Raw genomic sequence first — 26,841 nt, 5'->3', positions numbered from 1 at the left:
GGCTGTCATCCACAACACGTGCCCTGAGTCTACCTTGTTAAAAGGACTACAGTCAAGTACATTAGTGGTGAATTGCAGTCTATGGAAAAGGCATGGTTACCCCACTGTTATAACCTAGCTGTAATCTCTACCTCAAAAGCATTTTATGGTGGAGAAGGCCAAGGCTGGCGACACAATTCCTGACTTCCTGCTTGAAGGGACTTACCTGGGAAAGTGTTGGGTTGCACTAGCCCCAGAAAAGAATGCATCATAGCAAACAAGCCCTGCAGGCCATCACCGGGGTCAGTGGGCTGTGGAAGATATTCAGGCTGAGTGAGGTTTCGAAGAGTCATCTTAGAAGGACACAGTCACAGGCCCTAGCAAGTTCAAAGCCTCAGGAGGTTCTCTGCATAGAAATCACTGTCCCGCACCACCTGGGAGGGCAGCTGGCATCTGCAGTGGTTTCTGTTCTGCCTCCATGCAAAATATCTGGATGCTTTTCCCCCAGCAGACCGAGGAGCTGGGATGTGGACCTATAACAAACAAGGGATGTTAGCAAGTCACTGGCTAGAGCTACAGCCCAGTAACCAACCAGGAAAAGCCAAACAGAAAAATTTCCAGAGTAGCTTGCTTCCTCGTTAGAGCAGTGCTGGGGTGGATACGCTGTGGTTACTATGGCTGCTCCGAAGTCAGGACAGGTGGCATTCACCTTCCCCCTCTTCCAGCCTCAATCAGCTGCAGCAACATCCAACAGCACAGGGGCAAGAACAGAAGGGAAAATGGAGGACACAATGGGGTGTGAGGCAGTGGCCGAGAGCAAAAGCAGGGGAAATGCGGACATGGGATATGATGGAGCAATGCCCTTTTCCCAGTAGACCAGTGAGTTGCATCCATACCAGTAGACTTAGGCTATACTTTGGTGTCGCAACACAACAAAGTATTTGTTGTTGTTGCCATCCTCGATGATCCCAAGATTTGGTCCTTGGGTCTATGGACTTCATACCTGCATTAGTGAAATAACTCCCTGAGTTACTATGCCTTTCCTGAGATGAGATGTGGTAAGTTATATGTTTATTATTTCCTTAAGAACTTTATGTCCATAATATATGGATGACAAAGCAAACATTCAACAAGAGAACATTATGACATGTGCTTTTACCACCACAGAGGTATGTGGAAAAGTTTAATTGGTTGAATTTCTGTCTCTGGGAACAAGAGGCCTTGTCTCAAAAACAAAATATGGCCTCATTGAGAGCAATTCTAACTAAAACAGTAGAGGAAAAGGCAGAAGCAAACTCCCAAAACTCAGTCCGTACAAGGAAAGCTCCCAGCCAGGATGAACACACAAATGGAGATAATGGGAACTGCTCCACCACCCACAATTAGGGATGTTGCCAAACCAGGGTGAAATAAGGAGGCAAGAAGGATGGGCTCCCCCCCCCCTTTCCTCTCCTCTCTTTAACCACTTCAGAACAATCTGAAAAGAACTACCAAGAACTGCCGCGTGCACGATCCTATCCTAGGTACATCAAAGTGCAAACCAAACTAGTCGACGGGGACGGGGGGAAGGGCTGTGTGGTGGCAGCTGACAGAGAGTTAAACGCGGGAGACCCTCGATAGCCCACATGGGCTGGCAAAGTAATCGCCGCCGATAAAGCCGCACAGGCACTGCGCTCCGAAAATCTTGCCACTGTCCCGCTCCAACGCTCTAGAGAAGCCAGGAAAGTTCAGACTCCCATTCCCTCGCGTGGTTCATCCGACACCCCTCCCACAGCTGGAGACGCAAGCAAGATTTTTTTTGGCTTTCAGCCCCTTTCTCTGACCCTCTAGAGCTCAGTTTCCTGCCTCAAGTACACCCAGAAGCCTCGGCAGGGGGTGTTCACCGTAACCCCCCTTCCCTTAAACTCAGGCGAGGAGGGGGGCTTTGACTCACCTGGTGCTGCTGTTTCGCGGGCACTGGGGGGCGCAGCCTCGGCGAAGGAGGAGCACTACAGTGGGGCCGCTCCGTCGAGCGCGGCTTCTCATAGCGGCTCTCAGCGTGAAACAAGTGGGCAGGCCCCAGGAGAATAGCCTCCCCTCCTTTCCACTCCCCGCCCGGCCCTTCCTTTCCTTCCTCCCTTCTCGATGTTGTTGGTCTTCCCGCTCCCTGACCCTCCGAGCGCTGCGTAGTGCCCAGGCCCGGGGCAAAATACGGATAACGCTCCGTCTCGCTCCTCAGCCCAATCTGGAGAAGTTTTCCCTGGGAATCATTGTTATATGTTTCGCCCTGCTTTTTAGAGGAAAAACTGAGTAACAGCTCTTGTGAACAAAGACATAGTTGCCATTTAATGAGGTTTCCCCTGAAAAGTAGAAGGGAAAGTCTACTTTCAGAAAGGAATGTATAAGAAAACAAAAAAAGCTTGGGTAATACTTAAAGGATTCTTATTCATGATAATAAATAGTGTTCTTTTGCTGTGTGTCCTTACATTAGAAACATAAATTACAAGTTTTCTTCAGCAGAATCAGGCAATCTTTTTAAAACTTGGCATTTAAAAAAAATTAATGCTCTGGTCATATAATGCATATTATTCTATTGGTTTTAAGAAATGCTGAGTTTTTTTGGAGGGAAGGTTTGAAATCTTAACATATAGCCTTTACATTTAAACTCAATTACAATAATAACCAAGGGGCTATGTCCCCAGATGATAGCTGTAGTACTCATGTTTCTACAATGTCAGAATACAATACTAATTTTCTGTTGAACTTTATCAGAGCTTGCCTAGGCAAAGTGGCTAATCTCACATAACCGATTAGGTGTACAATTAAAAAACATATTCTCATTTATTTATTATATTTTGACCATGAGGGATATTTCAATTTCTTGCCTCAAAAAAAAATTTATCTGGAGGCTCTTTCTCTACACACTGTTGTTCCAAAACTCCACAAATAGAAGAAGAAGAGAAGAGATTGGATTTATACCCCGCTCTTCACTACCCAAATGTGTCTCAGAGCGGCTTACAAACTCCTTTCCCTTCCCCTCCCCACAACAGACACCCTGTGAGGTAGGTGGGGCTGAGAGAGCTCTAACAGAAACTGTTCTTTTTCAGGAACAGCACTTATCAGAACTACGGCTTGCCCAAGGTCATCCAGCCCGGTGCAAGTGGAGGAGTGGGGAATCAAACCCGGTTCTCCCAGATTAGAGTCCGTGCACTTAACCACTACACCAAACTGACTCTGTATAGAAATAGGTTTGTTATTAATAATGCATATTATTATATGTTTATTATTATTAATATTAATATTATTAATAATAATAATGTATATTATCTCTGTATAGAGATAATATGTTTTGTCTTAAGTATTAATGCTTTTCCACTTAGCAGAACCAGTATGGTATACTGGTTAAGGCATCAGAGTTGGATCTGGGAAATCCAGGCTTTAAAAAGGAACCAGTATGGTGTAGTGATCAGAGTTGCAAACGAAGATCTTGGAGATCTGGGTTTGAATCCCCACTCTAGTCACTCTCTCACAACCTAACCTACCTCAAAAAGTTCAGGTTACCAACTATCTTGGCAAAAGGACTGTGCTCTCCCCTTGGATGATACCATATGGTCTGAACTCTGGGAATCCCAGATGTTTACATCACCTGTTATCTCAATGGAACATCAAACCCTTAAAATTATGACCAGGTGGTACCTCACACCCCAACAACTCTCCCATATGTGCCCTACAAAACCACCCTACTGCTGGAAAGGGTGCCAACAACAGGGAACTTATGCACATTGCTGGTGGGGGTGCGATGAGATACAGGCATTTGGGGAACTAGTCTTACATCATATCCAACTCACAACAGGGGTCACACTCCCCCTCACTCCCGAAGCTCTATTTCTTGACCACTGGCCAGATCATCTGGCTACACATCACTCCAAACCAACTATTGACATTATGGTGCCTACAGCAAAAACCGCCATTGCCTCCTGCTGGCGAGAACCCTACCCTCCCAACCTGAAATTATGGTTCAGAAAACTGTGGGAAACCTACCTGATGGACATCACCAATAAAATAAACAGATCTCTTTTGAAACCGGCTTCTTTATAAGGTTTATTTTATTAATTTATCTCACTGCTATTTTGGTATAATAGGTAGAATTAAGTAAAGGTATGTTTGTGGCTGGACATGGTTTAATTATTGGGTTAAGGATACATATGTCTTCTAGAAATAGATTGAGAGATTGAGCTGGAGTAGTGGAGGAAGGAGTGATGAGTTGTGAGATCTATGTTTCTGCTTTTGTTATCCTTTTCTCTTATTTTCTTGGAGTATCTAGCTGAGATTAACAGGGGAGTGTATATATATATATATATACATATACTTCAGGTTAAAGTGAAGGAGGGAGGGTGGCTGTGCATGTCTTTGGTGAGAGAATGGGAGCGGGCCCAAGCAGCTAAAACGTACTATTCAGGAGGAAAGACTAGACCCCAAGCTTCAGATAAATGGTTCCGATTAATGCTGCTTGTTCTGCTCTAATAATGTTTCTTCTAATTACATTCAGAAAATCTTACCAAATCTGGAAACTCACCCCTGGAAAACAAAGATAGCATATGCACAAGTCTACATAAACGTTCTTTTAAATGATCTACTGCTGTAGCTACAGTTTCCCCCTCATTCTAACTGTTGCTATTGTAAACAAACACAGCCCAGGCCTTCCTTGTTCCTGGTCAAGTATTTCTGTTCTTTCTTCTGGCTTGTGTTGATCCTGCCAAAAGTTCTCCCTGAGTACTGCAGCTATTTCATCTCCACTACAGAGTCTAGGCAAAGTAGCAGGTATACTCTGGGTCTGGGTGGGGAAGATGGAGGTTATTTTATTCAGGCTGAAGGGCTTCAGACAGAGACATGGAACAGGAGGTCAGAGGAGTGGAAGTTTCCATAGGCAGGTGAGGTTGAGTGTGCTGTCATATAATAGCTAAAATTTATGTATGATTTAATAGAGTTGGAAGACATGGAGAAAGCTGCAAGATAAGATGGCAGGTTCTGGGAAATCAACACATAGCAGGGAAGGTGGATAAAAATCAATCAACAAAAACCAGAATCACATTACAGAAAATTAAACTGGATTTCCTCAATTTTCAAATTATGAATATTTACTTTCTAACAGACATATATTTGGGTACTGCCTTTTCATCCCATGAATGTAAGCTACTGAGTTCAGGAAGTACCATCCCTTTCTTCTGGATAGTTCTAGTCCCTTCGATGTCTCTAAATATAAACATATTATTATATGGGTTGGATGTTTGTATGATTTTGTTCCAGTTATTCTTACGCAAAGATCATAAGCAAAATCATCCATTATATAACCAGAGTATTATTGCAACATTTTCTAACAATATGTTTTGGCTGTGTAAAAAGATACACTCATGGATAGTGAAAGTGTTCTATTTAGTTGTACATTAATATGTTTTAATGGTTACCTTTTCACCATTGTTAAAGAAATACACTGGTGTATCAATGGGGAACTTGATTTAAATCTGTCAGTATACATACATCACAACATGGGTTTAGATCAGGGGTCTGCTCTCTATGAATGTAAAGAAAAATAAATCTTTGTTAAGGTATATTGGCAGCATGGGTGAAATGCTAGAATAACCAGTATGTGAAGGGAATGGCAGGCAAAGATTTCTTTGGCACTAACGGGCTTCTAAGAGATGCTTTACTGAAAAGGGAAAAGATAGAGGTGAACAGTTGCCAGTAATCCATGCACAGACTTATGCCCGTGCACGAAAACAGTCACACAGGGTACTCCTGTATATATTCCTTACTTATTGTGAGACTAGAAATAATGCCCGTTGCGGAAATAAATACAACGGGATCTAGAAAGAGGCTCTGGGAGAGTGCTCTGGCTTTGGGCAAACAGTGTCAGTTTCCTGTGGCGACCTCAGCAGGGTTTAATGACAGAGTCCACTGTTTTATCCAGAGGGACTGATCTCTGCTACCTGAAGAGCATTTGTATGTTTGAGTTATCTGTAGCCCTCACCTGGAGAGTGGTAACCATTGTTTCCCATTCTCCTCGCCCCTATGAGGTATTTTATGAAACTGAAAATTCCAACTGCCTTGCGGGGGGGGGGGGTGAGGTGTGGAATGGACTGAAGTCCAATCAGCTTCCATATGCAAAAGACCAGGTTGTCGCAGCAGTTGTGGTGTGGGCGGGACCCGGGCTTTGCCTTCTGATTGGTGGCGATATATGCTGAGGAACAGTGCCATCAGCCATACACTAAGGGAGTGCATTTTAGAATTAGAACTTTGGCACCCACTATTCAATTATATATAAGGAGAGATCTGATGTGTGCTACTGCTCTCTAATAAGGGACTTGCAACTGGTCTGTGGAAATTTTATGGATTATTAGTCAGCACTTAAATTATCAGTGTTAACTTGCATGGTTTCAGTTATGCAAATAGTCTTTCTTATATTGTTTTTTTTAAAAGTCTTTTGCTCTGAATTTTGATGTAGTTTCATTATAAAAGGTTGCAAATCCCTGGTTTAGATGGAGACAAATATTAGGGTTTCAGTTCACATAGTGGAACTCTTCATCTGCCCCATTGTTATTAAACTTATCAATGGGTATCTGTAGTTACTTTAAAAAGGGGGAAATACACACAATGAGATTCAGATATGCTTGAAAACTTTATATCTCATTAATCACATCTAGTACCAGAGTATCATGGCCTGAATCTGGTCTGATTTCTGTTCTAATGTATGTCAGTCAAGATTCCTATTGCACTGTTGTTGTGACTATCAAAGGCTGTTAGATTCAGAAATGTATAAATCTATATACACTTGTCCAGGATGCTTTAGGCTGATCCTGCATTGAGCAGGGGATTGGAATACATGGTCTATATGGCCCCTTCCAACTCTGTGATTCTATGATTTTGTATACCCATATAGACACTTACTCTTTAGCACTGTACACTGGTGAGGAGATTAGTAGTATAAAGATTCTAGAGACCATAGTTACACTTTATAGACTTTGTCCCCAATTTTTTTTCCTGGGTACAGCTTTTTTTCTATTCTTGGCAGAAATTGAGAAATTTATGATAAAATCTGCATCTGCTTTCTGCGTAGAATGTTTAGGACATTCCCATACAACATGAAGTGTTAAAGAGGATTAAAATATCCAAGAGTCCTTCTAAATCTTAATTAAAACATCGCCATTTAAAAATCTGAATTAAAAAAATTAAGCCTGATACTTGTTTGTAATGCATCTGATTTTTTATTTTTTTTAATGGAGGAGTATTGGGAAGGAATGAAGAAATGGTGACATGGAGTGATGGAAAATTATAAAAATCTAACAATGGTTTTTGAGGGAAAATTGTGTATGTGTATTTGTGTATAGGAAGCATTCAAGTATTCACTTCCTGCCCACAGTCTATAATGTAGCCAGTCAGGGAGCACATTGTGTAGTTCACCTCTTAGTGATTTTTTCCCCCTACAGGATCAACCAGGAATGGAGAGTGATTCAGAATCAATTGACTTGGAATATGAGAATGTAATTGTGTATGTGCCGTATCAGTCAAGATTTTAAAATTTTCTAAATTCCAGTCGTCTTCTATTTGGCATGCTTCTTCTCATACAATTGACTGGGATCCAAGCATAGTTTCTCTGTAGAAATTAGTCACACAGGCCTCCCTGTATATGGATCCCATCCCAACCCATCCATCCAATCTCACTAAGAATGAGGAGGCTGCCCTTGCCTTACAATCCTGGATGTTGTTACCTGGATGTTATGAGCCTCTTTGAAGACCTACTTGATGAAATGATTTTTGTTGTTGTTCAGTCGCACAGTCGAAATATTTGAAATAAATAAATGAGTCATAAAAGAAAAATCTATTTTATTTCTGAGATTACTATATAATGGCAATAGCATTGCAATCTGGGCCCCCCAGTACAGTGTACATATTCCCACCCACCCCATGGACCCTGCCCCAGGGTAATGGAAGCCTTCCAAGCTGTTGGTAAAGGAAAAAGAGAGGGAGTTCAGCATTCAGGCAGACATTCAGAAACACTTGCAGATGTTTCAGTTCTTGTGTTATCCATCTGATATGTACAAGCTACTTGGCATTTTCGTGGGTTTGGTTGGTAATCGGATTAATGCTCACAGAGTAGCAAAGAATGATATCTGGATGATGTGACAACTGGTGGTTGATCTTGGAGAATCCTGCTTCACTGGACGCTTGAAGTAGATTCCTACAGTTCAGTGAGCTTGTTAATATCTTTCTCAGTAGTGATACTATGTAGTATTTCTTTTTTTTCCATGACAAAAAGGAAACATTTAGCTTTTAAAACTTTCATTACTTCCTTAACACGTTGCTCTATTACTTAATGTTACTGCCAAGATACATAAACTCTAATATTAGCATAAACTGATCTACAGAAGTTTACTTTATGAGAGTGATCACTTCAGTGACTGGCTTCTTTAAATAATTGTAAAATTGACAGCTGTCAAACTGGTAGATGGAAAAGTTTGTGGAGAAGAAAAGAAGAGCAAAAGAGAAAAGATGCAGCTGCAAAGAGAGGCTAATTAGATAAACTACGGAATGGACTGCTGTTTTACCAAGTACATCAAAAAATACCCCAAGTATTGGTTTTCATATCTGTAAATCTCAGTCCCAGGCATATGTGGAGAAAGTAGCTGACAGGAGGCTCAGAGTAATTTGAGGGACCCAGAGACTTAACCAAAGAGGAAACCATGTACGATAAGGCTTACTTAGAGCCAGTGTGTGTAGTGGTTAGAATGTCTCACTAGGATCTGAGAGACCCCAGTTCAAATCCGCACTATGCCATTGCTAAAGTGGTCTCTGGCCCTCAAAAGCTTATCCAACAGTGAATATGTTAATATTTAAGGCAGTGATGCCCAACATGATGCCCATGGGCACCATAAAGGCCACCACTGTGTTGCTTAGCACCCCCTTGCTCTTTCAATAAAGTATCTTTTCTCTGAAGTAAAGAACCTGTCCTGGATTTCCTCTGTCTCATTTGAACAGGAGGTGCTTCAGAAGACCTGAGGGTGCACTCTAGCTTTTCCCATCAGCTTGGAGCCTCCTAAAATTTTGTGATTGGCCCCAGGTCCCATAGCATTCGTATTCTGATTGGCTACACCCTCCCCTCCCCCAAAGGCAGCCATTTTGTGTTGGTACCCACTTAATGTTCTCAAAATTCTGAAAGTGCTCACATGCTCAGCAAGGTTGAGGGAGCCCATCTTTGTTTTCACTATGAATGCAGATATCCCACTGGAATTTTCCTAAAATGCCTCCAAAGAGTTTGAAGTTACAGATGCAGTCAAGGTGCCAGGTTTTGAGGCAGGAGAAAGAGGTAGGTTCCATATAGAAATGCAAGGTTAGAAACTTAAAAGAAAAGAGCATTCTGAAATAGCTGTCTCTGAGATAACTTTTACCTGTTATGTTTTGGGGAAATGTGAAGCACAGGAATACGCTCAGTGGGCCTGCACAGTTCTGTTATAACTGGATCATCAAATGAAGTAACAGTTCATATATTAGAATATTCTACACAAAAAATTAACCTTCCTGTGGAGAATGTTTGTGCACAGTTTGGTGTGAGAGCCAGTTTGGTGTAGTGTTTAGGAGCAGCAGAGTCTAATCTGAAGAACCAGGTTTGATTCCCCACTCCTCTGCATGAAGCCAGCTGGATGACCTTGGGTCAGTCACAGCTCTCTCCGAGCTCTCTCAGCCCCACCTACCTTGCAGCGTGTCTGTTGTGGGGAGAGGAAAGGAAGGTGATTGTAAGCCTCTCTGAGACTCCTTCAAGTAGTGACGGACGGGGTATAAAACCAACTCTTCTTCTTCTTCCTTAGTGAAGAGACTAGTAGAAGTCAACAGTTTAGTAACCTGTTCCTTCCCTGAACAGCTCTTTTGCTGCAATATTTAAACTCAGGAAGAAGCTACTCATGTCTTTGCTTGGTCTGTTAGGTTCTGTGAAATGAACCAGACCCACCCTGTTTCCAAAGCAAACATTCCCAGGAGTTTATTTCTGGTTTATAAGGCAGATACTCATCCATTCAGTGGAGCGTGGAGAATAAAGGATTTCTAACAGAAACTGCCCTGTTAAACTTACTAAGGGTCCTTTGGGGAGACTGAATACGGTTGCCAGCTCCAGGCTGGGAAATATTTGGAGATTTTGGGACTGGAGCCTGAGGAGGGCTGAGTTTGGGGAGGGGAGGGACTTCAGTGGGATATAATGTCATTGAGTCCACCTTCCAAAGCAGCCATTTCCCCCAGGTGCATATTGATCTCTGTTGCCTGGAGATCAGTTGTAATCCCGAGATCTCCAGCCACCACCTGGAGGCTGGCAACCATAAGACTGAAGCTGCTTCCTGGGAGTCTAAAGGAATTCCTGCTTTATGTTCCAAAGCAACATTCCTTAGCAAATAGGCTCAATGCCACCAGTTTTGCACAAAAACTCCCAACATTGGAACTGAGTGATCACTAGCCTCTTCACTTGCACACAGCTTGCTCTTTGCCCTAGAAAAATACAGATGATTGAAACTAGCCTATTTTAACTAGAAAGCACTGAGGAGAAAAGATCCTGTTTCTGACATGGCTCATATCTTTCCCTGCAATGGTAGAGCACAAACAAGAATCCACATGGTATCAACGTTTTAGGAAATACTGAAGAGTGGATTTGATTCGGTGTTTGTCAAAACTATTAGTTTTTATATTTCGGAGGACAAGAAACAGCCTGTTGGTTGTGTGTCCCCATAGTGTGTTTGTGCGTGCACACACTTCTCCATGCCTTTCAGACTAACCCCCCCCCCAAAAAAATCATCCAGTTTGCCTGATGTTCCATCATATAACTGACAAGACACCTCCACTTGGGTGAAGAAAGCAGTACAGCACAAGTGGAAGAGTGAAAACCAAAGGCCTAAGGAAACAATAGGTACAGGAGGCAGAGAGAACTAATTGCACAACACAATCCAATTGTGTTGCAATTAGTAGGGGATTCTCAGTGTGAGAGTTATGCCAGTTTATGGCTCATGAGGTGCAGCGTTAGCTGCTTGCCTCTGACATTCTCCTGCTTTTATCTTGGTGCATATGAATGACTGGTGCCTGCTGAAACCTTTCCTGGAAGTGGGTGGGGCTTTTGTCCACAAGGTTTCTGACTGGCCATTGGAGATTTTATTAGCTGTACAGATTTTTAAAGATATTGCTTTGGCAGCAGCTACCACCACAGCACAAGGATCTTCACTGTGTGACTGAAGGTAAGCTGAGGCAACATTTTTGTAGCTGGTTCTGCCTGCTGCAGCAGCCATTTTGTGGCTGCATCCACCACACTGTGTCAGAATTCCAAAGGTGCCCACAGGCTCAGAAAGGTTTGGGGACTCCTGGTTTAGATCCTCACAAACTGCTGGAGGCGGTGTATGGGAAGGATCTGGAAAAGCTGATTGATGGAACAAGATATATGGGTATAGTTTGGATGGATCTTATGCCAGAACTGGGGTAGGGGGGGTCACTTGGTGGAGGAGGGGACACTTGTCAGGCAAGAGAGGGCAAAACATGGAAAGAAATTTAATAAACTGATCAACCAAATATCTGACTGCCATTCTCTAGTAATGCAGGGGTTACATGCCACTATTGTCTGTCACCTTTTAATTGCTCCTGTGTTTCTTCTCCTGCTAGGTAGTTATTTTTTTAGAAAAAGGATTAAAACACAAATGGCTTGGCTTTGAAGATGCTCACAAGACTACATGGACTGAAGCAGGGAACTCTGTAAAGACCAGGAGTTCTCATTATTGACAAAAGAGGTGGAGGCAGCACACCTGATAAAAGGCTTAGTGTTTGCCATGGGTATTTGAGACCAGTGAATGTGAACATAAAGCAAACAAAAATGTGGTCATGTGGCATCAGAAAGACTGACAGATATGCTATAGAATAAACTTTCAAGGGCTAGAGACCACTTCATCAGCATCATAAAGTACGTTCTCAGTTAGCATATATTTATACACGTCTGTGTATGCACATATATAAGGAAAAATGTGAAGTGAGTTTAAAATGCCACAAACTGCTATAGTTTGAGCCATATCTATAGAAAACTCAATAGTATACAGAATGAGCATAGTGACCACATTCAAGCAGATCTTGGAGAGATCTTGTAAATAGACACTACAGCTGTAATTCATGGTGTCACAGCCTATCTGGTTATGTTAAGCAATCTGTAGTGATTTAGAAAGCTTTGTTGAAGCCATGATTAATACACCCATCAATCAATTCTAATGCAACAGTTTCTCACCGGAGTCTCCATTTCAAGTTTTTTTGTTGTAGAAAAGTCACCTAAATTCTTCTTTAGGAGGTATATAATACAAAATTACTTTTGTGTTTCCTTCCAAACGTAGCACCAGTGGTTGGCATGGTTGCACAGCTGCTGAAATCAATGGGCCAGCAAGGGGACCATCTACCAGAGACAATGGAAACACTGCTAAGTACTGCCATCTTTGTTCATATGATTGTAGATACAGACAAGGATACAAGACCATGCAGCTGAGCCTGTTTTTGGCCCAGCCTATAGGGACTAGCGAGCAGGGCCGGCTCGCTCACTAGGCAAACCAGGCGTTCGCCTAGAGTGGGCCAGCCCTTAGGGGCGCCAAACTGCACCCGCCCGCCCCCCGCCAAAATCCCTGCATGCATCTAGTCCCTGACCAGGGGACCTCCACCGCCGCCTCTTTCACCCCGAGTACGGTGCCCAGTGCGCCCAGAAGTGGGCGGGGAAGGAAGCGAGGAGGGAGGAAGCGCCCCCCTGCTGAGCTCAGGTGGCCTGCAGGGCGGAGAGGAGGCAGATGGGGCTGCCTGAAGGGCCCAGCAGCAGGGCAGCTCAGGTAGGCATGCGTGTTGCATAGAGGGGGCTGGAGCAGACCCGCTGCTGCTTCCTCCTCCGAGACGGGCCTGCTCGGACTGGACGAGTCCTCCATGCCACCCTTGGTGAGTCTCCTTGGCGCCGCCCCCGTGGGGAGCGAAGGGATGGGGCGCATGTGGCTGGGGGGGGTTCTGGTCCCCCAGGGGGAAGGAGAGATGGGGGGAAGCAGGCGGGGGGGGAGAAAAAGCAGAAGGGCCACCCTCCGAAGAGCCTTGTAGCCCCCTCCCCCAACCTGATGTGTCCAGCTTAGCACTTGGCTTGAGTGCCGGAGAGGCACGCGGTGGTGGTGGTGAGACACAAGGTGAGGGGGGTGCCACAAGGCAGCCTCACCGGGGGGGGGGCTAGTTTCGCCTAGGGCACCGAAAAACCTCGGGCCAGCCCTGCTAGCGAGTATGGTTGAATGGTGGAAGCTTTTTAAAATTTGAGCCAGCCGCAACTGGCCCTTTGCTTTCAGGTGGGCAACACTGCTAAGTCCCGACACCAGTATAATCGCCACTAGCATTGGACTTGAGGAAAGAGGAATGCTGGGACAGTGCTGGCTTCAGGTAAAGCCAACAACCCCGCTAGAACAGTTCTTATACCTGCTCATCGGGATGAATGTCCATGTGTGTTTGGGAAGGTGAATGGGTGGGTGGGTGATTCTGCAGGTTGTATTCAAGGTCTACAGAACCCTGGATCCAACCCTCTGTGCTTTTTAATCACCATCATAATAATTAAAATAACATCTCTGGAGTACTCAAGAGATAAATTATCTCAGTAGTCCTTATACCAATCTTGTAAGGTAAGGCAGTATAGTACGCATGGTAGCATGTCAATTTTGTAGAGAAATGGAAGTACTGCTTCCTTTGGCTCTCAAACTTGCGGTTTTCAAATGCTTATTCATCTACAGTATGGTGTACTTGCTTTCGTTATGGGTGTGGTGAGCAGAAACACCACTGTAGAAATCAGCTGCTGAACACAAGCAGGAAGCAAGAAATTTGTGGGCTGCGATTGGAGGAGGGTGTAGCTTTCCTGGCTTGAGGTTTGCTTTGCCAGTAGGGCCATTTCCTCCTTGAGTGCGTAGGGCTTGCCTGTGCTGCTGCGTATTTATTCTGCACACCTAGTTTCTTCTCTCATAAAGTCAAACAACATTTACAGTTCAAACAAGTTGCTTTGTTGCAGGGTCAATTCAGAATGATTGAGCAATAGCTCTGAATTACCTGCAGTTCAGCCCAATTTCTAGATGTGGCTTGTGTTTCTGCCTTGAGGCTGAAATAGTTTTGCCCTTCCTGGAATCTCAGAGTCAGAAAGAACTAACCTACTCTTAGCCCAAAGGCATAGCACAACATCCAAGGACCCATCTGTACCCAAAACACAAAGTGCCACAAGCAGTAATGTTTTCAGAAGAGTAGCTGAACCTGACAGTAATTGACCTACCCGACTGTTTAGGGCGCGGTCTTAAGTAATAAAATGGGACTTACTTCTGAGGAGCCTTGCTTAGATGAGGAGCCGATCACCAAGAAGTTTTATGATAATTTCTGATGTTAACACAATATATTTTAAGGAATGCTGATGACATACTGTAGTAAGTTACACAAAGCACAGTGGAAAATTGAAACGATACATAAATACTAAAGCTGAAAATAATTTCTTGTAAACATGTCCATAGCCTTCCAAATGGAGGTCACATTCATCATCACCGCCTCCTTCCCCATGCACTTGTATTTTGTTTACAGGGATCCTTTAATAGAGGAAAAAATTAATTTCACAATGTAGCTGTGTTTAATAATATATGAGTTGCACAAGTATGGTCAAATATGTCATCCACTAGATCAGTGATGGTGAACCTTTTAGAGACCGAGTGCCCAAACTGCAACCCAAAACCCACTTATTTATCGCAAGGTGCCAACACGGCAATTTAACCTGAATACTGAGGTTTTAGTTTAGAAAAAAACAACTCATACAGTAACATAAGATGGTCCAAACAAAGTAAGGAAAGCAATCCCAAATGCTTTCATTTACTTAAAATTATTTGGCAGAGAATTCCACACTTTAATGACGGTCTGGGCCTTGCTGGGGTGATGGCACGCGTGCCCACTGAGAGGGCTCTGAGTGCCACCTCTGGCACGCGTGCCATAGGTTCGCCACCACTGCACTAGATCATGCAGCAAAGAGGGAACAGGACTGCAACCTCAGCAGCAGCAGTCTTCAGCCCCTTGTGATGTTGTGGGAGGATTCATGGCGTATCCATTTGACAATTATACGCAGCCCGTGAGCTTCTGACACGACAGTGTAGGATAATAATGTTTCCAGTTTTGCATGAAAACAAACATACAATCAACAGATGTAATAACATGGAAGGCCATTCAAATAAGTCTGATTCCCATTTCTGCAAGAAGCTTGTGACATCTTTATTGGCCCTGACCATCATTACAATGGGACTTTTAGGGGATTCAACCTTTCTAAGTTCCTCAGTGCGAAGTCTTCACTGCAGTGTTGTTGACACATGCTTGATTGCCTTGAAAGTGGTCTTACTCTGTTTAGGCTGACGTTGACCTGCTGTCCCCAGCACATTGCCCATTCTTCTACTTGCGGTCATTTTGCAACAACTTGCCTGGAGGTAAGTGAAAAGACTGCTCTTTTGTCCAGCTTCCTTGATACACGTGTGGCTACAGCATAAGCCAAAAATTTTAACTTCTACAGTGAAGCAGCACTGCTGTCTCTGTATTCCTGTCAATTCCCATAAAATTCATGGTAGTTGTCCTGCTTTATATACTACCTCTAATTTCTCTTAGCATCTTTCTGGAGTAATGCATGCTAGCAAAAAAGCCCACTGGAGCTAGACCTTATGGACTTCTTACTACTGAAACATTTGAAAAATATGTCACGTCACAAAAATTGATAATTGTTACCAGCTTCAAATGCCAAGGCCAGCAGCCATTTCTAGCTACATCTCCACCATTCCAATCGCCCTACTGCCTTCACTGCCTCCTAACTGCATTTTGATTCATTAAAAACTACAGATCACAAAAATAGGAAAGTGAAATTTAGTAGCTGAAGATATGAAGCTGATTGCTTTTGCTTGTAAGTCTACAGTGCATATGGGACTCCATGTTGATTGAGAAGGGGAACCTGAAAACAAACAACTCTGACTTTGGGCCCAAGACCACAAAAAAGAAAAAAGTTAGCAAAGGCTCTATTGATCTTAATCCCCACCCGCTTTTACTCCCATCCCACTTGGCTTCTAGTAACACATTGTGGCCAGACAAGGTAAGAACTCTTCCACAACCTTTTGTCTGATCCTAGCAGTGAGGAAATGAGCTTGCTCCCACAAGCAAAAAATCCAGAGCTCCATCTCGGCTTTGCTATGCCAATGGACTAAGGCATTTGACAAAGTCAGTCAGGGCTCACTCTTCTCTCTCCCCTTCCTCCTTACAGAACACCCACATGATTTGGCCTCACCTGCTGCGGGGCAGTCCCATTGGTGCAGTCAGACTCTTCCCAGCTCTAGGCTTGTGCTTCCTGGCACTGGGTCAAGAGCCAAAGCAGCAGGAGGCCAGGAAGTTGGCTATTGCCAGAACAAAAGCACTGGTGCTTATTTTTCTCCCCCAGTGTTCCTGTCTCTTACAGGAGTACAAAGAATTACTCCAATAGGAAAGCAGCTGGGTCTTTCCTTGGGTGGGTCTCTCAAAGAATAAAGCAATAACACACTGGGCCAGTCCTGCCAACATGAAGTTTGTGCCTGAGATGTCCAATGACTTTGGGTACATCCCAGCAACAAGTAATCAGTCTGCTCTAGGCTCAACCAGCAAAAAGGCTCAGCGACAGCCATGGGTATGCGCACTGTGGCTGTTCACTGACTGAAGGTGCTACTCCAGGACAGCCGCTCCTGACACCTGTTTTCTTACATTTTAATATGCACATAAAGAAGCAACAACCTGTGTAATAGTAGAAAGGTCTTTGCAAACCATGAGACTGGTGAAATGCAGAGTTGCAGAGGTTTTGACACATACATATAGATCTCATACTTCTGCATGATCTTCCTGGCAGCTTTCTTTCACCTGTGTTCAAAACACATGCAGGAAAATGGAAGCGGCCCACTGGGAGTGACCTTGGCTAGCGAAGCAAAGAGACAGCTCTGGCAATGGGTACCGCATTATTTGGGACTGCACAGCATGCCTTTGCTATCCTTTCAGCATAAGAAGAACACAGCCCAGTCTCCCCCAAACCATCTCTTTCAGCACATAAACACACAAGAAAATGAAGTCTTCCACGCACTGTACCTTCTCTGTGATTTTACACGTGACCATTATTTCCTTGTTGCTTGATGTGTAGATCCCAGAATACATTGTACTGAGAGGTGCTGGTACAAAAGAGCTAGAATTAGCCCATGACAACATAATTGCTTGGATCCTAAGTAGCACAAGTAGAGTCGTGCTAGAGCACGGGGCATCGTGGCACCCACCAACACCTTTCTTAGTGCTCATCAGGTGTCTTTAGAAAGTGATTGGAGCCACGTGGGGCTCTCATCCAGCAGGGCTTCTGATTGGCCACTGAAGATCCAACTGGCTATGCAGATGAAAATAATGTTGCTTCGGTGACAGCTGCCATCACCGTGTTTTATTCTCTCTCACTCCTCATTCCCAGTATGTTTTATCTTGGGCTTCCCATGTGTTTGGCTCTGCCTCCTGTGGCAGCCATTTTGGGTCACAATTTTAAAGCCATGGGCTCAAAAAGGTTAGGGACTCCTGTTCTAGAGGAAGATGATTTCCCCACCTCCTCCTTACTCCAGACCATCTGTGCTGCCTGAAATTGAGCATCTAAGGACAGTGCGGTGAGAGAACTGGAAGGTAAGACTGAAGGAGGAGAAAAGCCTGGCAGAAATCTTCCCTCCTTTCTTCACTGACTGAAAAGCCACTCTGCTGGAGAAGCTGCCGTCGCTCCAAAGGAACAGCGCCTAAGGATCCAAGCCAAAGTTAACTGTTTACTTCATGACTCAGCAATGAAGTCTGAACTGGCCTTAGCAGGAGCGACCAGATCCCCTTTCTCAGATGCAAATGAGAAATAACTCTGGCAGGAGAGCACCAAACCGAAAAGTTGTTTTATTGGTACCATACATGACCATAAATGGCACAAACTATGCAAAAAAAAAAAAAAAAGGCTTTACAGTGCCCCGGGGGGGGGGTGGGGTAGGTGGGAAGAGCAAAGGTGGGGGAGAGGGGATGGAGTACACGTCACCAATTCATGCCCAGCCACAGCAATGGGGGACGTGACGCTCATATCTTTAGGTACAAAAAAGATACAGAAAACATCCTGTAAATTATAGTACTGACTATTGTACTGCCTGCTCCCAGGGAAGGAGCAGGATGGAGTGTCCAGGCCCAGTAACATAAAAGTGACCAGCCCCCCCCACCCCCCCGAACTTATTTCATGTTGATCCAGCTGGGCTCCTCCAGGGGAGAGAAGAATTTCTGGGATTCCAGGACATGATTCAGAGGGAGAGCTCTGCCCCAGTGGTGAACAGACCACTCTGAGATAATGGGCCAAAACAGCAGCTCTAGGGCAAAAGGATGGCAGTAATCCTGCTAAGGAGAACACCCTTGCATCGCCCTTGGGTCAGCTTGGAGAAATAGCCTCAATAAGGCAAAGGGGGGCTTGCCATGACACTCTGGACCGTGTCCCGTAAACGCCACCAGACTCACAACCAGCCTATGTCATGAGGTGACCAAAACACCTCACACTATCCTGTACGCCATTATCAAAATGTGGAAAAAGGGGCCCCACGTGTGATTTCTTCGAGGCCTCTGTGACATAAGGGAATCCTCTTTCCAGGGCACATAGGACAAAACTGGGAGCACAAAATGCAGGTGAAAGAGCATCAACGAAATCCAAACGTTGGAGAGCATGGGGATGGGGACCAGGATCCCCAGACGATACTTCCTACGGGACCCTGTTGTTAGCCCTGTTCCTCGATTTGTCCCACTGCTGTAAAACTGGTGACAGTACTCTCTGAATGCTCCTGCCTTCTGAGAGGGATGCCCATCAGAATGAACTCCCCCAACCACTGATGGGGGTGGCTGCATTAGTGAGAACACAGTGAAAAACAGTATCATACACACGGCCTACAGCGCGGAAATATACAAGCACAAGGTACACAAACCCGAAAGGGGGGGGTGGTAGAGAAGGGGGGGAGCAGGGACAGCAGCACACACGAGTTACACAGAGGGGGCAAGTGGGGCAGCCATGCTGTCCTCAAAGGGTGTATAAAGGAAGTCTGCAAAGTCTCTCCTTGGTTTGAAGCTCTCAGAACTGTATATAAAAACCAAGACTCCCGGATTGGTAGACAAGCCTGTACAAAAATCAGGATTGGGGGAAAATAGGGAGGGAGGGCAGATTTGCTGTTTTTTTCCCTCTCCTTTTTTTAACTTACAATTTTAATAATAATATTTTTTTAAAAAAACAAAAACAAAAACCAAGTACTGGGAGGGGGTCAAGATAGCGGTTTTCTGCAGGAGTCGGCTGGGCAGCAGGCTGGTCCTACAACCCAAAGATCAGACTAGAAGGGACATCTGCCCATCCCATATGACTGCAGGGCAGTTTTCTAATCACATTCCAGGAGGTGTTAAACCCCCAACTCCACCTGCTCCCACACTGGTTTTCTGAGTTCTTCAGGCAGAACAGAAATACTTGCCCTGTCACACCTACAGCTGCCAGCAGGGACTGAGACCTGTCCCACAAAATCTTAGCTGCCCCCACTGGGAGTAATAGAGTCGTCAGCACATTGTTGGCAGACTCTCTTGCTGGAAGGGAGCCCCCTTGAGGTTGAATATGGAACAGGAAAAATAAAACGTGCTCAGGTAGACATTCTGTCAAACCAGCTTAAGCACTTGGCCGATCTCTTGCCAAATCAGGCAAGGTGATCAGGTGCTGGGGAGCTGCATATGCACTGAACATGGAACCCCATCCCACATGAGAGTAGTTTGTGGCATCAAGGGCTCTGAGTGTGTGGGGCAAGGGGGGGGGGAGAGGGGATTAAAATTCTGCTGGAGCTAGAGTGAGATCAAAGCTCCATCAGGTCTCAGTGCCCCAAGTCTGCCCCCAAGGGGCACAGCGAAGAGTGCAGACAGCAGGGAGTGGTGGTCAGGCAGACTGGAGGCAGGTAGGTGGGCAGACTGCAGTGCCCATCGGCCCTGCTACCTTGCCAGCCAGCCAGCCACTCTTCTTCACAAATGTCCAGGTAGAACGGTTTCAACTCAGTCCGTGGGGATACCAGCCAAGTCATGGCCAGGCCAGGCTGGGCAGTGGGTGGGGGCTTTACTGCGATGCTTGCGACGTAGGATTTTCAGACTTGCTCTCCTGACTGGAGGGGGGCTTGCTGTTCCAGGGACTATTGGCGCCCAATGCAGGAGAGTTGTTGAAGCTGTCCTCATCATCAATGCCATTGGCAGCGTCGAACTGTGTGTTCTCCAGCCGTGTGATAAGGCGCTCATCCTCGTCGCCAAACTCTCCGCCCATCAAGGTTGGCTCGCCCACCACCATCACATCCTGAGGAGGGAAGAGGGTCCCGAAACATAATCGAGGTGGAGACTGCCCTGACCCACAGCACAATGCTTGAAGGAGCCAGCTCCCACAAATGAGGATACCCTCTCGTATGGGATATGGAAGTCTCTCCTTCCCCCTTTCACTTGCTGTATCCTCTAGACTCCTCTTGTTCCCCAACTTGCCTTATCCCCTATTTGCAACACTGCTGCTTTGGGTGTTCAGTCTTGATCACTACACTAAAGCTTCCCACAGCCACTTGACATGTCTAAGGATACACTAGAAAAATAGATGGATATGGCCTCCCACCTCATTTCTAATTCAACTCAAGGAAGGAGAAGTCTAATGCCTCAGAACTTACTGTTGCCTCAGGGATCACCTAGAAATAGGGCTAAGTTAGTTGGTATAGCACTCAAGCAGACTTCTGTACATCTATAACACCAAAGCTAGAGAACAATCTTCCTGGTCACAGAAGCTGTGGCTCCAGAACTAAGCAGCACCAAAATAATGGCTGTTGGAATAAACTGAGCTCCCTGACCTCTGGTTAATGCTACAGGAAGCATTAGCCAGCATTTCCCTTGGGTTCTCCAGCTGCAGGGAACAGGCCCCCATGCAGACAAGACTTCTCAGGCAAAGAAGAAGAGAGAATGAAAAGGGGATGCTTACAGGTACCTGACTGGAGAGAGCAAAGGTGCTGGCTGGGCTCTTCTTCTTGCTGTTGCTGTTATTTGTGTTGCCACCACCAGAACTCATGGTGCTGCCCCCTGACATCTTCCTTTTCCGGCGTTTGCTGGGCTGCTGCCGTGCAGGCTCAGCTGGGAAGGAGTTAGAAAAGGGAATGTTGGTGAGACAGCTAGACCCCAGTAGAGGAACATTCTTCTGTAATCATCTCAATATATGCCTATTAGAACTTAAAAGACCCCAGACACTGTACATCCATGATGTTTTACTGCTACACTTGATGACAACCAGTCCTGACTTCCAAAACAAATGCAAGTTCTTGCTCACCAGTAGAAAGTCAAATCATTAAACATTTGGGTTCAGTTCCAGGTCTGGTTCAACAGTATTTTTTTAACTCTCCAGTACAATCCCAGCTCAGACACTAACTTTCAGAAGAAATTTAATCAGATGCTTTGAACTTGTCTAGATAGATTTTATGAATATCACCACACTGATGGCTTTCATTTCTGGAAAATGGACAGGAAATGGAACTCAGTTTGAAAAGGAGGAGGGGTAGATTATGTTTAGCAGTTTTAAACTGATTATTAATCACTTTTTAACCTCCCTAGGTAGCTCAGCCAACTCAGTAGTAAAGCATCTGCCTAGCATGCCAAAAGTCCCAAGTTCAATCCCTGGCATCTCCGGTTAAAAAGATCTGCTGGCAAGTGATGTGAAAGACCTCCACCTAAGACCCTCAAAAGCTGCTACCAGTCTGAATAGACAATACTGACCTTGATGGACCAATGGTCTAACTCAGCATAAGGCAACCAGGGCCAGCTCTAGGCGTTTTTGTGCCCTAGGCAGGGCTACCTTCTGACATCCCCCACGCCCGTGCGTCCACCAATTATGGGGGTTGCCAACCTCCAGGCGGGGCCTGGAGAGAAGGATCCCAATGAGTCCCCGCCCCCCTCCGCCGCCACATAAATCAGTTTGCTCTGGAGCCGTCCCTTCCTGAGCAGAGACAAAAATGTGTGAGCTGGAGGCTAAAAAACTGTGAGCCAGCGCACACTCACTCAGCTTAGAGGGAACACTGCTTCCAGCGGAGCTGCAGAAAAGCACACACATAAGCCACAGTCTTTGCAAACGGGGGGGGGGGGCAGACAGAGAGAGGAGGGGGGGGTCTGTCCTTTCCAGTCAGCTTGGAAATTCGCGCGCCCCGCAGGAAGAACAAAATGTCTCAACCCCTGATCGTATGGGTTATCTCTCCGGCCTTCCCCACCCCCACCAAATGTCTTCTAGAGAAGGGGGGGTGGAAAGGGGGAGAGGGATTTCTGCTTGTGCGAGTCCAGGAGCACCTTCAAGACTAACAACATTGGTGGCCGGGTGCGAGCTTCCGGGAGTCACTGCTCACTTCTTCAGATACCTGGAACCAACGCTCCCTCTGAGCTGTGGAGTGTTGTGAGCAAAAATGCTACCTTGTGAGCTACCAGCGTTAAAGTTCCTTCCCTCCTGTCCCGCTTACCTTGGCCTTCCCCGAGGTGCCCCTCCCTGTCTGAGAAGTGGCAGCCCAGCAGGCAGGAGGCACTTGGGAAGGTAGGTTCGAGGGAGCCCCTGAAGTGGGCAGGTGAGGGGCGAGCGCGCAGCCGGGGCTGGCGTGTGGCAGCAGCAGCCTCTGCACCTACGCAGACCGGTTGTGGGCGCGTCAGGCCAGGGAGTGGGCGCGTCAGGCCAGGGAGTGGGCGTGTCAGGCCAGGGAGTGGGCGCGTCAGGCCAGGCCAAGCCCCCATTGGAAGACAAGCCGCCTGAGCCCACTCCAGCCCCAGTGAGTGGCTGCCACCGGTCAGAGGGGAGCCCACCACCAGACGGATGCGCAGGGCGCCTCGGGCGGTGCTTTTGGAGGAAAAGGCACAGTTTTGGGTGGGCGGCGCCAAACTGCACCCAGCCCCGCCTCCGCCAAAAGCCTTGCATCTCCATGCCCGCCGCCGCCTCTTTCTCCCCGAGTCCGGCAAGCTCAGCGCTTTCCGGACTCGGGGAGAAAGAGGTGGCGGCGGCCAGGGAGATGCAGGGCTTTTGGTGGGGGGTCCGGGTCCAGTTTGGCGCCCCAAGGGCCGGCTCGCACTCTAGGCAAATGCCTAGTTCACCTAGCGGGTGAGCCGGCCCTGAAGGCAACTTCATGTGTCCTCTAGAAAAGGAGACTTTCCTCCCAAGACAGAATAACTGCATATTTCTTTATATTATCATCATCACCATCATCATCATTATCCTCATTGTCATTATTATATGCAAACGTTGTTCACAATTGCCTGATGCAAAAGTTAGTTATATCAAAACTATATGCAGTATCAACATACTGCCTCACTTCCTCTTATTCCCTAGGCACTGGTTTTTATTAACATTACTTTGCCAATGTTGCATAGAGTAAGAAGAGGGGAAAAAGCTAGCTTCTGCACCATGGACCTGTAAATCTAAAAGAAGAAACCAACTTATAATAAGCAATATCCATTTTAGGAGGAAAGTCTTCCTTTAGATAGTGCCAGAGGTGAAAACTAAGCTTTAGACCTAGCCACCCACAGAGGCATTGGGCAAAATAACAAAGTGATTATTTTATTAATCAGCTTAAAACAGCTAAGCATCATCTTACCCCACCTTTCAAAATGAGCTCCCTTTCCTCCTCTTCTCATAGCCTGCCCTCCTTGTTAACTATCAGCTCCCCTATCCCCAGCTCCTTAGGGCTCAATCTTTTCTTCCAAGAAGCTCCACTAATTTAGCCAAAAAAAAAAAGAGGCTTATGCAGTTTAGAATGGTAGCAGGAGAGTGCTGCCAGAGAAACACAGAGAAACTTCTAGCCTCAGTTCAGCTTGTAGGTGGCCAAGCTTTTATCTGAGTAGCAGGAGTCATCTCACCTGCTGCTCCTCCTCCTCCTCTTCTAAGATGGTTCAAGGAGAAATCTAATTTCTCCAAAAATCACTGGAACACAGAGTAGCTCATACCACCCCTAAAAAGAATCTCCTGAGGACCTCACTATTGAACCATTCATTTTGAACTGGTTACCCTTTTCATGTTTCCAGTAAAGATTCAAAACAACTGAGAGATTTTAGATCAAGATGGGTAGCCCTATTAGTCTGTAGCAGTTGAAAAGAGCAAGAGTCCAGTAGCAACTTAAAGACTAACAAAATTTGTGGCAGGATATGAGCTTTTGTGAGTCACTGCTCACAAGTTTAAGGCTCATACCCTGCCACAAATTTCTCTTTTCTATTGAGATTTTATGTTTGGTTTAAATTCCAGTTCACTGCAAAAAAAAACACCCAACCCTCTCTGAACAGGTTTTTGGGTTTCAGCTTCCACTTTGGTTCCATATCTTGGTCGCCAGTGTTTCATTTTCTTATCCCACACTGTACACCCAAGAGCCAGACTAAGAGGCAAGAATTCTGGCCCCTACAGCCAAGCTGCATTCTTCCAAACACCTGTGAAGTTGGTAGGTTCCACTAGGAGTTGCAACCTGCACAGGGATACTGTCCATAGTACCCTCTGGTGGTCTTGATAGAAAAGGCATGTGGCTTAGTAATCCAGCCTCACAGAGCTGTCTGTCCTAACACCCAGCCCCTCCTTGCAAGATTCTCACCAGGTGGTGCCACCATACGCTGCCACTTCTGGAAGAGGCATGTCTTGAGGCAGTCTCGGGGGCTGAGGCTGTAGGTCTTGTGCCGCGACATCAACTCCTGCATTGGTTCTAGGATTACACAAAGCTGGCAGGGAGAAAAAGGGAAGAGAGCACAGTTTGGTGCTGCCCTGAGCAGTGAAAACTAAGAGGCTAGCAGCCTCCTGGAGCCAGAATATGCCCCAGTGGGCAATGGAATGACAGAAAGACAAAGATACCCTGCCACACTGTGCCATCTTCTAAGGGCTCATGCCTATTGTGGTGCTCTTTTCACACCTACCTTCAGTCATGCCCTTTTTTAGTTGGACAGACAGGATTGCATGAATTTCTAGCCATGAGCTGCAAGGCTATACATAGAATTCTCAGGCCAGTTCTCAGTACAATGGGCATAGCATTCTGTTTTAATAAATACAAAATATAATTCCAAAAACAATTTACACCCATCGTAAAACAGGAAAACGCCATACTATTATTCCCAAATACTGTCCCTAAAAGGTGGTTTCTTTCTTTCTTTTTGTTTGTTTCTGAAAACTGAAAAGAGAAGGGATCCAGTTACTTCATTCCACTGGCACTCTGGAAAAGGACTTACTCGGAGGTAGTTGAGTGTGGAGTTTGAAAGTCCACAACGGGTGATGTTCTTGGACAACTGGTCCAGCATCTGGGGGTCTTGTGCCTAGTTGGGGGAGGGGGGAAGAAGGAGTCAAACAAGAATAGGGGACTTCATTAAATACTTTCTATTTCCAAACACTGGAACCTTCACTATTTATAAATGTTCCGGTAAAGGGGTAAACAGGTTGTTTGCAAGGTTCCATGGCTGCACAGAGCTTACTCTGGGAACGTCCTAGGACTGTAATCCTCCAACTGTTGCTCCTAGGTCTCCCCTTGACAGAGTATTTTTTGTTTTGTTTACTATTTGTGCCTTTCAACTCAATTCCTTCTCATTCTGACAAAATATCCAGACTAATAAGCAAGCGACACACACACACAGTAAGGAATGAGAGTGGGTTTGACCACGGATGATCATCTGTTACAGGCCAGCAAAATGTTTGTTTGTTTTTCTTGGTGGTTTCAATGCAGTCCCATATAGAAGTGAGTGGTTTGCTGGAAAAGGTGCTAGTGAAAAGCAAACTGCAAAGAGCTACTCTGACAAAGGTGGCATGACAAAGGTGGAATACTGTACAGTAAAACATGGAAGATGTGGACCAAGAGGCTGCTCTATGTAACTCAGTAACAGAAACACGTGGGGAAGGTAGCCACTATGACAGATACTCAAGAAATGCAGAGGACAGAGAAAAAAGCCCGTGAAAAATCAAATATGTTGTCAAACTAAACTAAAAATTAGTAAGGAAGTAGGGGGGGAAAGTGCTCCCCAAGGAAAACATGATAGCTACGGCTCAGAGAAAGTTCACTGAGAAAACTGAGCTGTTGTTGTTGCAGTGGTCAGAAGGTAACTGAGGCAGGAATGTGCTTTCATTCCAGGCATGTGCAGAGTCCCAGATTCCTGCTCAGGGATAGGGGCAGGAGTGCAAGCTGGAGCCCTAGAATGTTCCTGCAGTTGGCCATGCAAGTGCCCAACTTGCATGTGGGACTGCAGAGACCCCAAAGTAGAACCGAAATTCCCATCAATGCTTTGCAAAATGCATATCTGATGTCAATTTGAACAAAAGCCTCAAGTGTTGTATCCAAGCCAAGGTCAACAATTTGGAAACTTGTAATTCTACATTTGCTTCTGTCTTTCTGTGACAGGTGCTGGCCCCAAGATCCTGGTCACAAGAAGCAACAGCATAAGGAAAGCAAACAACAGAAAGTTTCTCAGATTCCAGAGACAATCTGACAAAATAGCTTCAAGCAAATCAAGCCAATGGCCAGACCAAAGTACTGGACTCACATGCATGGCAAGGATGCTGCGGGGAATGAGCTCTCGGTGCTGCCGGATGCTGAAGTGCCACGTCTTTATCCTCATCATGTCATCAAACATAAACTCCAGGTAAAGGCGACCCTCCACACACACCTGTACAAGAGAAAAGCAAATAAATAGCCCTGAAGTTCAGGTGAGCAAGTTACACCCAGCCTGGCCTCAAAGCTAGTTACTTCCTCCACCCTTTTCTTTCTGACAGAAGCCTTTGGGGGGGCA

The 26,841-nt window shown here is 45.6% G+C and overlaps 2 protein-coding genes across 3 annotated transcripts in view; both read right to left on the bottom strand.

Moving 5' to 3' along the window:
- LOC107114442 (prominin-1-A-like) overlaps positions 1-1,956 on the bottom strand; it is a 55,894-nt gene extending 53,938 nt beyond the window's left edge. Inside the window, exons 1-2 of the mRNA XM_015415929.1 lie at positions 1,913-1,956; positions 206-512 (exon numbers count right to left, since the gene is read on the bottom strand). Coding sequence (XP_015271415.1) covers positions 206-332 — 127 coding nt within the window. The 5' untranslated portion in view covers positions 333-512; positions 1,913-1,956. The remainder of the gene's footprint in view (positions 1-205; positions 513-1,912) is intronic.
- Positions 1,957-19,311: 17,355 nt separating this feature from the next.
- LDB1 (LIM domain binding 1) overlaps positions 19,312-26,841 on the bottom strand; it is a 60,811-nt gene continuing 53,281 nt past the window's right edge. The window contains exons 7-11 of one of the 2 annotated variants that reach the window (XM_015415956.1): positions 26,596-26,722; positions 25,297-25,380; positions 24,672-24,795; positions 21,056-21,204; positions 19,312-20,395 (exon numbers count right to left, since the gene is read on the bottom strand). In XM_015415956.1, the coding sequence (XP_015271442.1) occupies positions 20,165-20,395; positions 21,056-21,204; positions 24,672-24,795; positions 25,297-25,380; positions 26,596-26,722 (715 nt within the window). In that variant the 3' untranslated portion in view covers positions 19,312-20,164. The remainder of the gene's footprint in view (positions 20,396-21,055; positions 21,205-24,671; positions 24,796-25,296; positions 25,381-26,595; positions 26,723-26,841) is intronic. The other variant, XM_015415957.1, reaches the window with a different exon arrangement.

The sequence above is a fragment of the Gekko japonicus genome, unplaced genomic scaffold, assembly GCF_001447785.1.
Source record: "Gekko japonicus isolate JY-2015 unplaced genomic scaffold, Gekko_japonicus_V1.1 scaffold59, whole genome shotgun sequence".
In the NCBI taxonomy this organism is placed as follows: Eukaryota; Metazoa; Chordata; class Lepidosauria; order Squamata; family Gekkonidae; genus Gekko; species Gekko japonicus.
Note: the sequence above shows the minus strand (reverse complement) of the source record. Positions and strands in the feature narration are given on the sequence as shown.